General features: G+C 38.9%; 1 protein-coding gene across 3 annotated transcripts in view; it reads left to right on the top strand.

The window, feature by feature from the left end:
* The window catches only part of EFR3A (EFR3 homolog A), a 73,121-nt gene that overhangs the window by 45,106 nt on the left and 13,705 nt on the right, over positions 1-14,310 (top strand). For all 3 annotated transcript variants that reach the window (XM_031044415.2, XM_031044413.2, XM_031044414.2), the window contains 8 exons: positions 728-806; positions 1,715-1,850; positions 3,843-4,007; positions 5,655-5,769; positions 8,520-8,571; positions 11,711-11,883; positions 12,324-12,399; positions 13,768-13,929. In XM_031044415.2, the coding sequence (XP_030900275.1) occupies positions 728-806; positions 1,715-1,850; positions 3,843-4,007; positions 5,655-5,769; positions 8,520-8,571; positions 11,711-11,883; positions 12,324-12,399; positions 13,768-13,929 (958 nt within the window). The remainder of the gene's footprint in view (positions 1-727; positions 807-1,714; positions 1,851-3,842; positions 4,008-5,654; positions 5,770-8,519; positions 8,572-11,710; positions 11,884-12,323; positions 12,400-13,767; positions 13,930-14,310) is intronic.

Raw genomic sequence — 14,310 nt, 5'->3', positions numbered from 1 at the left:
GGTTCTTTTTGGAAGATTTTGCCTTTCCTATTCATAGCTTTCAGCACAGTGCTTAAGCAGAGTTCCTCTCTAAAACTGACAGTGTTTCCTTGGTGGCTCCTATCCCATTTAAAGAGAAACTGATGCATTTATCATTCTGATTCTGTTTAGATAATTCTTGCAGAAAGCGTTGAAATGCTTCAGAGTGATAAAGGAGTATATACACAAAGAGTAGTGCTTTTTTTTTTTTGTTTCCATGTATTATTCATGAAACCACTGTGAAAATGAAAGTAATTCTTAAGAGTCTCTGTTCTGGATTTAACTTTCAGTGATCATTATATTGTAGCTCCTGATTCAAAACAAATTATCTTATTTAGAGTTTGTCAAGGTATGATAACCATCTTCTTCAGTGTTTCTCTTCCTTATAAATAATGTCACAGCTATTTTTTATGTATACACTTTATATGGAAACAGTATATTCTTAACTGTATATCTTTGGTATGACTGGTTCCTTAAATTCCCCAAACTGGAAGATTAGGAATTTCTGTTACAGCAGAATGTTTTGTGACCACATCCTAAACCTTGAAACAAAGCTTTTCTGAGGTTCTAGTTTTCTTACCTAATTATTGTTTAGAAGCTTTATGTAAGGAAATAACCAATTTGAGGTGAATTTTGGGAAAACTGTAAGTTGACATTTATTATTTCTGTAAAATGTCATTATTTCAGGTCCCTTAATTTTTGGTTACAGGCATTTAGATCATCACAGACTATGGGATCCCAACGAATTTGCTGTTTCCTGCTTCAAAATCATCATGTATTCTATACAGGTAGGATTTTCTCCAGGGATTTTTTTCTTACCTCATTTACATGTTTTGAGCAGATAAGACAGGTTTAAATGCTCACCTCACCACAATAGTGATAGACAATAGATGAAGTAAAGTTGCCTTTCCATAAGTCCTTAGCCTTATTATTAAACTGTTCCAATACTGACCTAATAGTGGTTTGTGATGAGAAGTTATCTGATTTACTTTCAGTTACTGTAAACTTGTAGAACTAAAAAAGATATTAAGGAATTCCCAATCAAAGGTAGGGTGGAGGTCCTTCAGCCAGCTCAGAACAAGGAGATGGATAGTCATACTGACTTGACATGGTGCTGGATAAGTAAATCTCTCTTAAGGTGGTCATGTCTTATGCTAATACAGCTGTACTGCTATTGCAGTCCAAGAATCCATCTTCACATGGAACTGTGCTGTGCTAATTGATTTTTACTAGTGAGCAACCTCTATTGTCTGTTGTAAACATGATCAAAGTCTGCTTCTTGGCTTGGATCAAGCACAGACACACAAAACATAAAGTTATGGAACTGCAAGTTTGTGGAAGTCATCTGAGTTTTCTCAGTGTTTCTATCAATGGCACTTTTTCATAAGAGTAACTGAAGGCCCCGGTCTGCAGTTGGCTGAATGAAGTACTGCTTCAGGCCTCCTCTGTTCTTGTTAGATGTTCCTGAGTATTTTAATGCTGTAAAGCTTTGTACACTGGGCTGGATGCCTTCATCAGTCATGGTAGCTTTTAAAATCCATATTTAATCATGAATTGATTGAAATCTAGATGCATTTCTGAGTAAGAATGTTACGGAATAGGAATATGGTTGTGACTGTAGCTGAATGTGGTATGAGTTTATTCTTATTAAAGTCACAGATTAAGCCTTTCTTTCTGTTTGTTTGGGTTTTAATAGGCACAGTATTCCCATCATGTAATACAAGAAATTCTGGGACACCTTGATGTTCGTAAAAGAGACTCACCACGAGTTCGTGCTGGCATTATTCAGGTTCTTTTGGAAGCAGTTGCAATAGCAGCCAAAGGATCAATAGGTAAGTTGTCTTCAGTTAAAGACATCAGGTCAAAGGATAGATTTGAAGGGTGGTACTTTTGCTTTGTTTTCAGACTGAATGAAAGCATGTGTTTTGAGAAGGTTTTTTTATCTTACTTGGTTTACAGTTACTCAAATGTATTTACTTGGTTGTTTCACTGTTTTATAATCCTTTGCATTGAAAAATGAGTGGATACATTTTTACAGCCTTGTGAAAGGCGGAAACTCCTGTTTGGTAAGAACTCACAAAGAGACCTGTGTGTGACTCTACGAAATGTCAGTAGCACTGTCGCTTTGTGATACAGGTGCTGTGAGATGAGTGGTAAGAAGGGAGTCAAGTAGAATGATCTTTGTGCATTTTTACTTTTGTAATTTTGAAGCAGCTGATAAGGTGAATTGTGTCATTTAAGGCAACATCGTTCTTTGAAATAAAAGTAGTTATGAAGATGGGTGCACATGTGCTCTGCTGTTGTTTTTCCTTGGTCTCCTACTGAAACATTATTTCTTTGCTTCATTAGTCCGAGCCTGTTCTTTCTCTTAATACAAGATCCACTTGCATACACAGACCTGTCAGAGTTGTGATCAGAGGGCTGGAGCACCTCTTCTGTGAACACAGGCTGACAGAGCTGGGCCTGTTCAGCCTGGAGAAGAGAAGGCTCTGGGGAGAACTTAGAGCAGCTTCCAGTGCCTAAAGGAGCCTACAGGAAAGCTGGAGAGGGGCTTTTTACAAGGGCATGTACTGATATGATAAAGGGGAATGGCTTTAAACTGACAGAGGGTAGATTTAGATTTGACAATAGGAATGAATTCATTATTGTGAGGGTGCTGTCATAGGCTGCCCTGAGAAGTTGTGGCTGCCCCATCCCTGGCAGTGTTCAAGGCCAGGTTGGCTGGGGCTTGGACCAAGCTAGTCTAGTGGGAGGTATAACTGCTTATGGCAGGGGCTTGGAACTGGATGAGCGTTAAGGTCTCTTCTAACCCCAACAATTCCATGATTCTAACTTGTGAATTCTTTTACTGTATTAATAAAAGAGCTCAGGATTTGATCAAATACTTAGAACTGGATTTCAGTGGCAGGTTTTGAAATAACTGAAATTTGGGTGCAAGTATCAGCAGTTTAACATAGTATTGATGCTTAATTTCAGCAACCACTCATATTTTGTGTAAAGCTTGCCATGGTGGGTTGCCTCCAGCCTGCAGCCATTTGCTTCTCTTTCCCACAGGACAGGGAGAAGGCAGAGAGAAGGTCAGAAGTTTCATGGATCAAGAGAAAGACAATTCAGTGGGTGAAGCAAAAGCTGCATCCACAAAGAAAGCAAAGGAATTTATTCAGTACTCCCCACTGACAGGCAGATACTTAGCTGCTTCCCAGAAAGCAGGGCCTCAGCTTGCAGAGCAGTTACTTTGGAAGACAATTTCCGTATGAACAAATGTCCCCCAGTTCCTCCTCCTTTCTTTGAGCTCTTACTGTTGAGTGTGATGTTGCATGGTATGGAATACCCTCTTGGTCAGTTTGAGTGAGCTGGCTCGTCTCTGTCTCCTCCCAGTTTCTTGCACACCTCAACCTACTCTGTAGACAGAATGGGAAAAATAAAAGGCCTTGATACTTGCTAGCACTGTTCAGCAACAGCCAAAACACTGGTGTGTTGTTGTCAGCAATATTTTAGTCACGAACCCAAAGCACAGCACCACTCAGGCTGTGAGGGAGAAAGTTAGCTCCATCCTAGCCAGGCTCACTACGGCTTGATAGTAATGGGTTATGCATATATACCGGATTGCATCTCCTGATTCCAAATGAATTTCTCCAATATCAAGGTGTAGGCACACTTCAAGAACTTGTCCTGAGGCTATATCCCTCAGACAGTTAATTTCATTTGTTCTTTTCAGCTTAATCTGATTTCTCCTGGAAAGGGATTGAAAAGATTGATTTTCATTTTCTTAAGGCATCTTTCCTTGACAGCTGCAATCATTGTTGTGTGGTTTTTTTTCCCAGGCCCAACAGTTCTGGAGGTTTTTAACACTTTGTTGAAGCACTTGCGCATCAGCGTTGACTTTGAGCTGGGTGATAGGCGCAGTTCAGCAGGAAGTGCCACTTTCAGCACAAGCTCCAAGGAGAGTGATGAGAGGATTGTCCAAAATGCTATTATCCAAACAATTGGTGAGTGATGACAATAACATGGGTTCACGTAAAATTCCTCCCCTTCTGCATCATCCTCGATGAAAGGGTATTAAACCAGCTTGAATCAAAAAGGAATAATGGTGAGGATGGTGTCTCTGGTTATATTTGCCTCTGAATCTCAGGGTTTATGTATTTGACTTCCGAAAAACTGTTATTTTAACTGTTAACTGAGCAGATAGCCAAGAAGCTCAGTGAAAATTAAAAATGCTTGTGGACTTAAAATACATTTGTTGATTATATTATTATATAGCACTTGAAATATAGACATCATTTGGTCTCAGAGGTACGAATTAGTACATATTAGAAAAAAGAACATATTAGTTCTTTTATGAAAATCATATTGCAAGCAGTAGCACAGTAATATATTTGAGTAGGAGCTACTTGAAAAAACAATGTTAAACGTAGTGGCAACAATGACACCTAATGGCTGGTTCTGCTGCCACCACTTTACTGAAGTATTCCTTAACACAGTACTGAAAATAAGGGCAACAGTTTCTGTCAATTATTTCATTAAAATTGTCTGTCCCATTTTTTCAGATTTTCTCTTGATGGTAGTGATATAATATATTGCAGTGCATTTACAGTGTGTATTCCTTCACTTAAAGAACAAGGGGGAATGTAGCTTTCATGTTGTTCCCTAATCTGTACCTTTGCTTATGCCATGAAGCTTTCTACAGCCAGTAGCAAGTATAGAGTAGATTATTTCTCACCATTATAGTAAAACTCTTAAGTTAAAATGTTAACATCCCACCTCCCCAAAAAATCCCCCCAGACCCACAACCCAGCCTTTTAAAGTAAAGCTTCTTTCTGTCAAAGTGACATTTATTACTGCACAACAGTAGAATAAAATAGGTTACTTCAAGTTGGGAGGGACCCATCAGGATCATCAAGTCCAACTCCCTGCTTCTCTCAGGACTACCTGAAACTAAACCATATGACTGAAAGCATTGTCCAGACACTCCGAACTCTGACAGGCTTGATGGTGTGACCATGTCCCTGGGGAGCCTGTTCCAGTGACTGACCACCCTCTCTCTTGTTGAAGAACCTTATCTTAATGTCGCATCTGAATTTCCCCTGATACAGCATTTGCAATTCCTTCTTTCCTATTTCCAGTCACCAGAGAAAGGAGATCAGCCCCTCCTCTCCATAGCCACATGCAGAAGGGGCAGGCTATGATGAGGACCCATCAGCCTTCTCTTCTCCAAGCTGAACAAGTGATTTCAGCTGCTCCTCCTAAGTCTTGCCCCCAGGCCTTTCACCATCTTGGTGTGTCCTCTGGACACACTCTACTAGTTCATTGTCCTTATATAGAGGCACCCAAAGCTGCACACAGTACTTGACGTGAGGCCACACCAGCACACCTCAGAGTGGGACAGTCACCTCCCTCAGCCAGCTAGTCATGCTGTGCTTGGTGCACCCCAGGACACGGTTGGTCCTTTTGGCTGCTAGCACACACTGTTGACTTCTACTCAACTTGACATCAATCCAAGCCCCCTAAACCAAAGCATAGTTTCATTCTTCATCTGTTTTGATCTTGTTAATGTATTCTTTGTATTTATAAGGCTTTTCTTATAAAGAGAAGGACCCTATATCTCTTTTGTGTGATTATGTTGCATTTTTATTTAGGATTTTTTGGAAGCAATCTCCCAGATTATCAGAGATCAGAGATTATGATGTTCATTATGGGAAAAGTACCTGTTTTCGGGGCAACATCACAGTCACTGGATACCAGTCACCTGGGGTCTGTATATCCTGCATTTTTTAATTTCTAATAAAAAAATTAGATGTTTAGAATCCTGATAAATGAATAAGTGAAAACATTAAGAACAGTGAAGTGCAAAGTCTTCCTCACTCAGAGCTACATTAAATACTGTGCAGAATCAAGACAAGTGTCAGATGTATGAAATTAATACCCAGATGTGAAAACATCTGATTGGAATGGAACTTATCTTACACTAAAACATTTCTTCTCTCTAAATCTGTCCAAATGTTCCTGAAATTGCCTTCTTAATGGTGGTTAATTCCTTAACTTCACATGTGTGTTTTGTGAATGAGGGAAGTTGAACTATGACTAATTTTTTTTCAAATAGCTTTATGGATTACACATTTTTTTGGGGGGGGATTTCTTCATTCTGTACAAGATGACTTCAGATTAAGAAATAAACTGCAGAAATTCCAATTAATTAGTTTGGTTTAGATTTTCCAGATTTATTTAGAAATAAAGCCACAGGTGGGCAGACTTCTGTTGTAAACCCATAGTTAAAAAGCTACCATGTGCTGAAGTAATACTTTTCCCTGTATCATTATGTTTAAAAGATTGCTTTTTCCCAGTATGGGGAAAGTCACTGAAAAGGTTGTAGCTATTCTTTCCAGGTATGCCTGGACACTTTGTACAACATATGTCTGATCCCCTGGGAGCATAAGTAGGAAGCCAGCATCATTTTCCTGGTTTCTTAGTGGCTTTTGCTGCAGTATTGTGTCCCTGCAGTATGGGACGATATTCCAAGATAGAGATGTGTCTGTGCCAGACAGTTGCCACTCTTTGAGAAGGCATCTGGAATATGAAACTATTTACAATTCTATACTTGGGTTAACAGTTGCTATGAGGGGTTTGGGGTTGTTTTTAACTGTACAATTTTCAACCATGGGATTCTGTGTAAACTTGACTGTTGTACAATGCATGTTTGTCATTGTGAGCAAATGAAGCTTTCTGACAGCTGATGAAATCTTGCATTACTTACCTGAAAATTTCGTCTCTGCTACACAAGATGTGAATGATGCTACCAGTGGGATATAGCCAGGATTAGAGCCTATGAAAGGTGGAATTTTCCCGTTATGTAGGGCCAACTTTCGTGAAGAGGCTTACTCTTTTTTTATGCTATTTGGTGGGCAAAAGTGTTTCTACCTTGCCTACTTTCTTGGCAGAATCTCTTTAAATGTCTCTTTACAAGGGCAAGTGTAGGGTACTGCACCTGGGGAGGAATAACCCCAAGTACCAGTACAGGCTGGGGACTGGCCTCTACTGGAGGGCAGTTCAGCTGGGAAAGACCTGGGAGTGCTGGTAGGTGGATGATAAGTTGATCATGAGGCAGCCATGTGCCAGGAAGGACAGTAGTATCCTGGGGTGCTTTAGGGGAAGTGTGGCCAACAGCTCGAGAGGGGTGGTCTCTTCCCTTTAGTTGGCCCTAGTGAGGCCACATCTGGAGCACTGTGTCCAGTTCTGGGCATCTCAGTACAAGACAGGCGGGGAGCTACTGGAGAGGGTCCAGTGGAGACCACAAGGATGATCAGGGGACTGGAGCATCTCTTTGATGAGGAGAGATTCCAGGAGGTGGGCCTGTTTAGTCTAGAGAAGAGCAGACTGAGAGAGGATCTCATTAATACATACAAATATCTCAAAGGCAGGTGCCAGGATGATGGTGCCAGACTCTTTACAGTGGTGCCCAGCAACAGGACAAAAAGCAGTGGCCGTAAACTAAAACACAAGAAGTTTCATCTCAACACGAAGAACTTTTTGTTGAGGGTGGCATTGCACTGGAGCAGGCAGAGCACGGGAGCTGGAACTGCCCAGGGAGGCTGTGGAGTCTCCCTCTCTGGAGACATGCAAAACCCACATGGACATGTTCCTGTGTAACCTGCTCTAGGTCTCTTCCAACCCTAATAATTCCATGACTCTGTAAGCGGAGCAATTTATTCCAAGTGCTCATGTACTGTAAGATCTTGCATGAACAGTGCATATTTGACTATATACCAGTAGGCATTTAACTTCTTATACTAGCAGATGGAAGATGAGAACAAAGGAAGAACAGCTTAAGTGGTATTCCATGTACTTTCCTATGATCTGAAAACTGAGGGTTCTTTCAGGTTTTCTGGCTGATTTTTGCTGATAGCTTTTTCTCAGTCTCAGAGTTCAGGGATCTGGTTTAAAAAAGTTACTGGTGTCTTAAAAGACTCCATTACATTTTCATTCAGAAGAAATTCTGAGTGCTGAAGCTTATGAATATTAAGATAAGCATGTAATGGCTGAATATTTTAGATGCAAAGAGATTTCTGAATGAGGTTGTGAATGCTCCATCCCTGGCAGGGTTCAAGACCAGGTTGGACAGAGCCTTGGATGACATGGTTTACTGTGAGGTGTCCCTGCCCATGGCAGGGGGGTTGGAACTGGATGATCTTAAGGTCCTTTCCAACCCAAACCATTCTATGATTCTATGAAACATGAAGATTTAGATCTGCTTCCCATATATAATTTAGTCTTTGCAGTTGTGTGTGTTTCTCTTTTCGGCCTTCAAGAAATGTCACTTTGAAAAACATTTAGTTATTGCATCTCATTTAGAGATAATTATTTGCAGTCAACCAGCAACGCTTCCAAGACTGTTGTGTTCAGTTGTGAAAACTGCAGTTGTTAAAATGATGTCTGGAGTACAATAATATTTTGAAGACACATAAAGAAGCTAATTTTCATCTTTTTTTTTTTTTTTCTAATTGTAGAGATTTGGGAACCAGGCGGATTCAAATTATGCTGTTGAGATCTTTACTTATGGTAAGCCTTCTGTGTTCAGTCTATTATAAGCACACAGTGTTTCACTTTATATGTTTATAGAATCATAGAATAGTTAGGGTTGGAAAGGACCTTAAGATCATCCAGTTCCAACCCCCCTTGCCATGGGCAGGGACAGCTCACATAAAGCATGCCAGGCAAGGCTTCATCCAGCCTGGCCTTATACATGTAAGTACAGCATTGCAACTCTGCATTATGAAATTAAACATAGCTTCAGATTACATAGATCTGTAGTTCTACTGGGTAAAATTGTGATAGCGTTTTCTCAACTGACATTACAAGCAGCTCAAGAAATATTCCTCCATCTCTTAGTGGATTAGTGAATATCAGTTATAATTGGATCTGCAGATCCAAAAGAACATCATAGAGTAGGTTGAGTTGGCTAGTTCTGACAGCAGTGCTGGCAACATCAAAGTATAATCTCTCTTGTCTGACACCAGAAAAGCTGTAATTAGCAGAATGACTAATATTTTTAAAACCATAGGGATGGATGCCTATCTCCAAGCCTTAGAGCCCCAGGCACCATTGTTCTTTCCTTCCTAGTATTTCCCAAGTTTCTTTTAAGCTCTTATTAAATGTTTTATCACAACTGTGTTTTTCAACTGTAAACCTCAAAGAGTATTTTTGGAAATACACCCTGATGGCAGGAATCAGAAGTGGGTAGTAAAGGAGGCTCTTGCCTGTAGAATCCTGACCTATTGCATTGCAGAAACTGAAAACTGTTTTGTGACCAAAGTAGAGAAAATAACGTAAAGAATAATTTCATGACTGAAGCAAAAGAATGCATTCCTGGAGAATGAGTTTCTACCCCTGCTTTGATATTAAACTTGTGTGTGCTGTTAGGCAAATCAGTTAAACTCTTCTTGCTTGTCAAAATATGTAATGCTAGATTCTGGTGGGCAGAAGAGCTAAGCATTCATAGTTAACAGTTCAAGGGTAGAAAGCATGTTAGGAAGGACCTCAGGGGGCCATTTTTCACATTGTCTTCATTAAAGATAGACTCAGCTATGCCTAAACTATTCCTGACACTACTCATCTCACCAATCCTAAAAATTTCCATTGAAGTCAGTTCTAATTATTTGGGGTGCTGCACAGCCTGTAAGTGTGCTTTAAGGGATTCAAGTTGTACATGTGGAAAGAATTTAACATTTTTAACACTGAATTATCGTTTGGAGCCTCTTTTAGAATATAAAATTAGAATCCCATCATGGCCTAGAGATGTGAAAATGAATGTTTGGGTCCTTAATAAATTACTCGACAAGTACTGGGGAAAAAATGTGGGAGGGAATCTGTGTTCAGAGCAAAGTTTTCATTGTGGTGTATGAGGTTTAGTCTGCACGTAGTAAAGAATTAGGAACTACTGAACCTTACCTCTTCTGTGTACTGAACTGAGCATTGTACATCATGTATTCTTCACAAAAGAGTAATACTTCATAACCTAATTAGTCTGTTGTCATGCATACACACGGACAGACAACTTCATGGTGTGTAGGCAATTAAAGTCTGGCACTTCATTAAAAGTATTTACTTTTATTTGCAGCCTTACTGCATGTAACATCAGTAATTTTCCATTTTCAAAGTGATTTATTAGATACCTTCATGTACTCTCATGTTCCTCTGCCATCCAGTTTCCTTTCAACAATTCAGTTATGTTGTAGGATTAGTGCTTGCTCACATGTTGCAGTTTAACCTCAGCAGGCAGCAAAGTACCCCCCAGTCACTTGCCCACTCTTCCCCAGTGGGACGAGGGAGAGAGAATCGGGAGGGTAAAAGTGAGAAAAGTAGATTGAGATTGAGACAGTTTAGTGAGTAAAAAAAACAAAAGCCAAGAAAAAGTGATAAAAAATAAACCAAAAACAGACAAAAAGCCCACTTAAACCCAAACTGCTCACTGCCAGCCAACTGATACACATCCAGACCCTGAGCAGTGGCAGCCCTTGCAGACTCCCCTGTTTTGATGCGATGGTCTTGGAATGTTGCTTGGGTCATTTGGGATCAGCTGTCCTGGCTCTGTCCCCTCCCAACTCCCTGTGCACCTCCAGCCTACTCACTGGCAGGGTGGGATGAGGACCAGAGAAGGCCTTGGCTCTGTGTAACCACTTCTCAGCAGTAACTAGAACAACCCTGTGTTTTAGTGATCCCTGTCGCTGTAAAACAGCCACTAAAACAACACTGTTTTGGCCACAAATTGAGAACACAGCATCATATGAGTCCTATGAAGAAAATTAGCTATTCCATCCAAAACCAGTCCGACACAGTTCACAAGTAAAAGCTGTAATGGTAAGGAGTATGCATAATGAAGATAAATTATGTATAGTGTTAGAAAAAAGTATGTTTGCTTTTACTATAATTCTGAATAATTTTGCTCCCCTCATCCCCAATAGTTTTCTTTTACTATAATTCTGAATAATTTTGCTTCCCTCATCCCCAATAGTTGATGCTTGTCCTTTTCTGAATCCTGTTTTTTCTGAGATTGGAATGTTCTTGTAGCCTCCATTTTAAGAGAAAGTAAATTTTGAACATTCCTGACTGCTGTAAGTGTTCAGCTGGTTAATATTTAAATTCTCACATAGAAGTTAATTTTTCCTTATGTACCTGCAGAGATAGATTTAAATGAAAGTAATCAAATGAGACATGTCAGGAGCAGTAGCAGTGTAAAAAAAAAAAGGAGGAAAAAAGCTGTGGTACCAGATTTCGAAGAAAGTGGTGTTTGCTGCTTGCTTTCTTGTTTGCAATAAAGTAATATTCATAAATGTTTAAGATGTACATCTAGGCACCAATTTTCTTCACATCAGCATACTCATATATGAGCAACTTAGTGCCTGAAATAGAAGAGTCCTCATTTCATGCCCTGCAGCTTTTCTAAAGGATTTTGTGATACCTTTATTTTTTCTTTTGGGTGTTTTGGTAGAGGAAGAATCCTTAGCAATAAACTTCAAAACAGATGAGGGAGTTCATCTGAACGTGGGCTCTTCCAGATTCATGGTGAGGTTAGCAATTTTCAAAACTAATGCAATACTTCAATTTGAATCCCACTATCAGATGCCAAAGCGAGCCCACTAGAAAGTGGTAGCTGCAAGAAATTCTTACCCACAGTAACTTTACTTCCACCATTGAACAGGTGACTTCAGGATACAAAGCAACAACGATAACTAATGCACTGCCTCCCCCATTCCTGGACCCCTTATTGTCTCCTTCACTCATGGAAGACTCAGAACTAAGGCAGCTGGTTTTGGAAATACTGCATAACCTCATTGATCGGCATGACAACAGAGCGAAGCTCAGAGGGATAAGGTAGTTCTTTTTGTTTGCTTTGGCCTGCTTGAAATTCTAGTTTAATATCTGAAGGATAAATGGATTTTAAAATGTTTTTCCTTATATGAAATGTTAATGTACTGATTTGATAAGTGCATAGTGCTTAGTGTCATTTATTGATGGCAGGAGTTTTACAGGTAAGCCTCAGTGCACAATACCATTAAGACTATTCCAAGTATCTGCTGGTTTAACTATGGAAGACAGTATGTGGTATTTTATATAAAGGAACAAATATGTGGTGATTCTCATAATTCTGTTTATGGTTCTTCCTCTTCAACTGAAATTTGAATGTCATTGTTAAATGTAGATATAATTAAAATGGAAATTGCTTCAGGATTTGTTTGAATAGTTCATGTATTTCACATCCTCTTCCCTTTCAGCTTCTTTATGCTAAATTGACATTTTTGTTTCCTTTGTAGAATAATACCAGATGTTTCTGATTTAAAGATAAAACGAGACAAAATCTCAAGGCAAGACGTGAGCTTCATGAAAAAGGTAATAGAATGAAAAAGTTAACTTTTCTATCTGGATAGAAGATAAAAGTAACTGAGCCAGTTGCTTTACTTTTCTTCTGCAACTGTGCTCTTGCAACAAGTTGCAGAGATCAGTATCAACTGATTTTAATTCTAATTACAGTGATTTCAATCTTGAGGTGCTCTAGAGACTTGAGATGTTATTCCATGGAATAAATTTGTCTTCAGCGAAAACCCTTGCATGCATGAAATTAGAACAGTGTGTATCTAGGCCTTGATTCTGAAAAGACCATCCCCGTGCAGCATTTCATTTATGCTCATGATAGTTTTTCATTTGTATGGCTTTTATTTTGCTAAATTTTCAGATTTCTATTTTAAATTCTCTTTTAAAAGCCTTTGTAAAGGGACTTGGGTCTTATGTACTAGGCAAAGATGTCAAAGTTAACTTTGAAGAAAAAAGACATCTCCTCACAAGATTTGTTTTTACAGGGCATTGTGCCACTTGGCTTCTGAGAATGTTTTGTTCTAAAAAAAAAAATATATATGTTTTTTTAGATGATGCTTATGCAGAGTGAAGTTACTTTACAATATACACCCTATTCTCAGTGTGTGGCTAGACTCATATAATTAATGTGCTCTTTCATTCCTGTCTATGGTTTATCTGCATAGGGATGTTTGTAAACAAAAAAGATGCAAAGTGCTCAAGTCATCTCAGCCAGGCTTTACAGTGTTTATCACTGTTATCTGCCTGAGAAAATACATTCATTTCTTACAGCTATCCCATGCTGCTTTGGTTTTGTTTGCTATTAGCTGTGAAATAAAAAACGTGTGTCTTCAGGGTGCTGACTTAATTCTAATTATAAATATCAGAAGAATTGCAGTTTAACTTGTCCAGAGGCAAAAATACTGCATATATTATAATATGCTAACTAGAGATGCTCAGCTTTCAAGTAGTATTGCAAGATAAATGTTCTTGCTAGGTCAGCACAGTTGGTATTCTTTGCAGTGTATTTATACCTGGTTTGATTAATACTGGAATAATACGCAAGGAATACTCCAACACTGACAATTGTTACTAATATATCTTTGTAAAAAGTGAATGAAATGTTAATTCATCCATTTAATATCTAGGATTTAAAGCAGTTTGGCTAAGTTGTATTTGCTGATTTTTGCTAGATGAAAATTTAACCATCAAACTAAATATTTATATTGCTAACACTCATCAGAAAAGAGGACAGGAGAGGAAAAGAGACTTAGCAGGTCAAGAAAAGATTAGTCTTCTAAAAAATGTATTAACTGTGGGGAACGTGATTATTCATTCTAATTATCTATGTGATACTGTTTCAAGTGTGTATCACATAGAAACCTAATGTTCTTTTGTCTTTTATAGCATGGTCAGCAGTTGTACAGACACATCTACTTAGGTTGTAAAGAAGAAGACAATGTCCAAAAAAACTTTGAACTTCTGTTTACATCTCTAGCTCTTACCACAATTGAACTAGCCAATGAAGAAGTGGTTATCGACCTCATTCGATTAGCTATTGCTTTGCAGGTATGATTCTCTGTCAGGGTTGGGTTCATTGACTGGGAGCTTATTCTGTGATTGGAGATGTGGATAACTTTTTTGTTTGTATATTGGCCTTCATCATTCAGTCTGAACTTGATCAATCCATGAAGGCATTGCACTTTGTACATACCACTTACTAATAGGGAAGCTTAAATTAATCAGATTTGTTAAAACCTCTGCAGCATGTTCTCTTCAGGAAATATAGCAGATATAGAAATATGTTCAAACATTCCACAGAATCACTGATATATTCATTATCATACTGAGAAGATATTCTTACAACCTGCCATCTTGTGTCAGTGTTCCATATAAAATACATGGACTGTGCTCACCTTGGAAGAAAGCTTTGGGTTAATTGATTTGTTG

Source organism: Melopsittacus undulatus, chromosome 1, assembly GCF_012275295.1.
Source record: "Melopsittacus undulatus isolate bMelUnd1 chromosome 1, bMelUnd1.mat.Z, whole genome shotgun sequence".
Taxonomy (NCBI): Eukaryota; Metazoa; Chordata; class Aves; order Psittaciformes; family Psittaculidae; genus Melopsittacus; species Melopsittacus undulatus.
The sequence above is the reverse complement of the archived record's forward strand: the minus strand, read 5'-3'. Positions and strand labels throughout refer to the sequence as shown.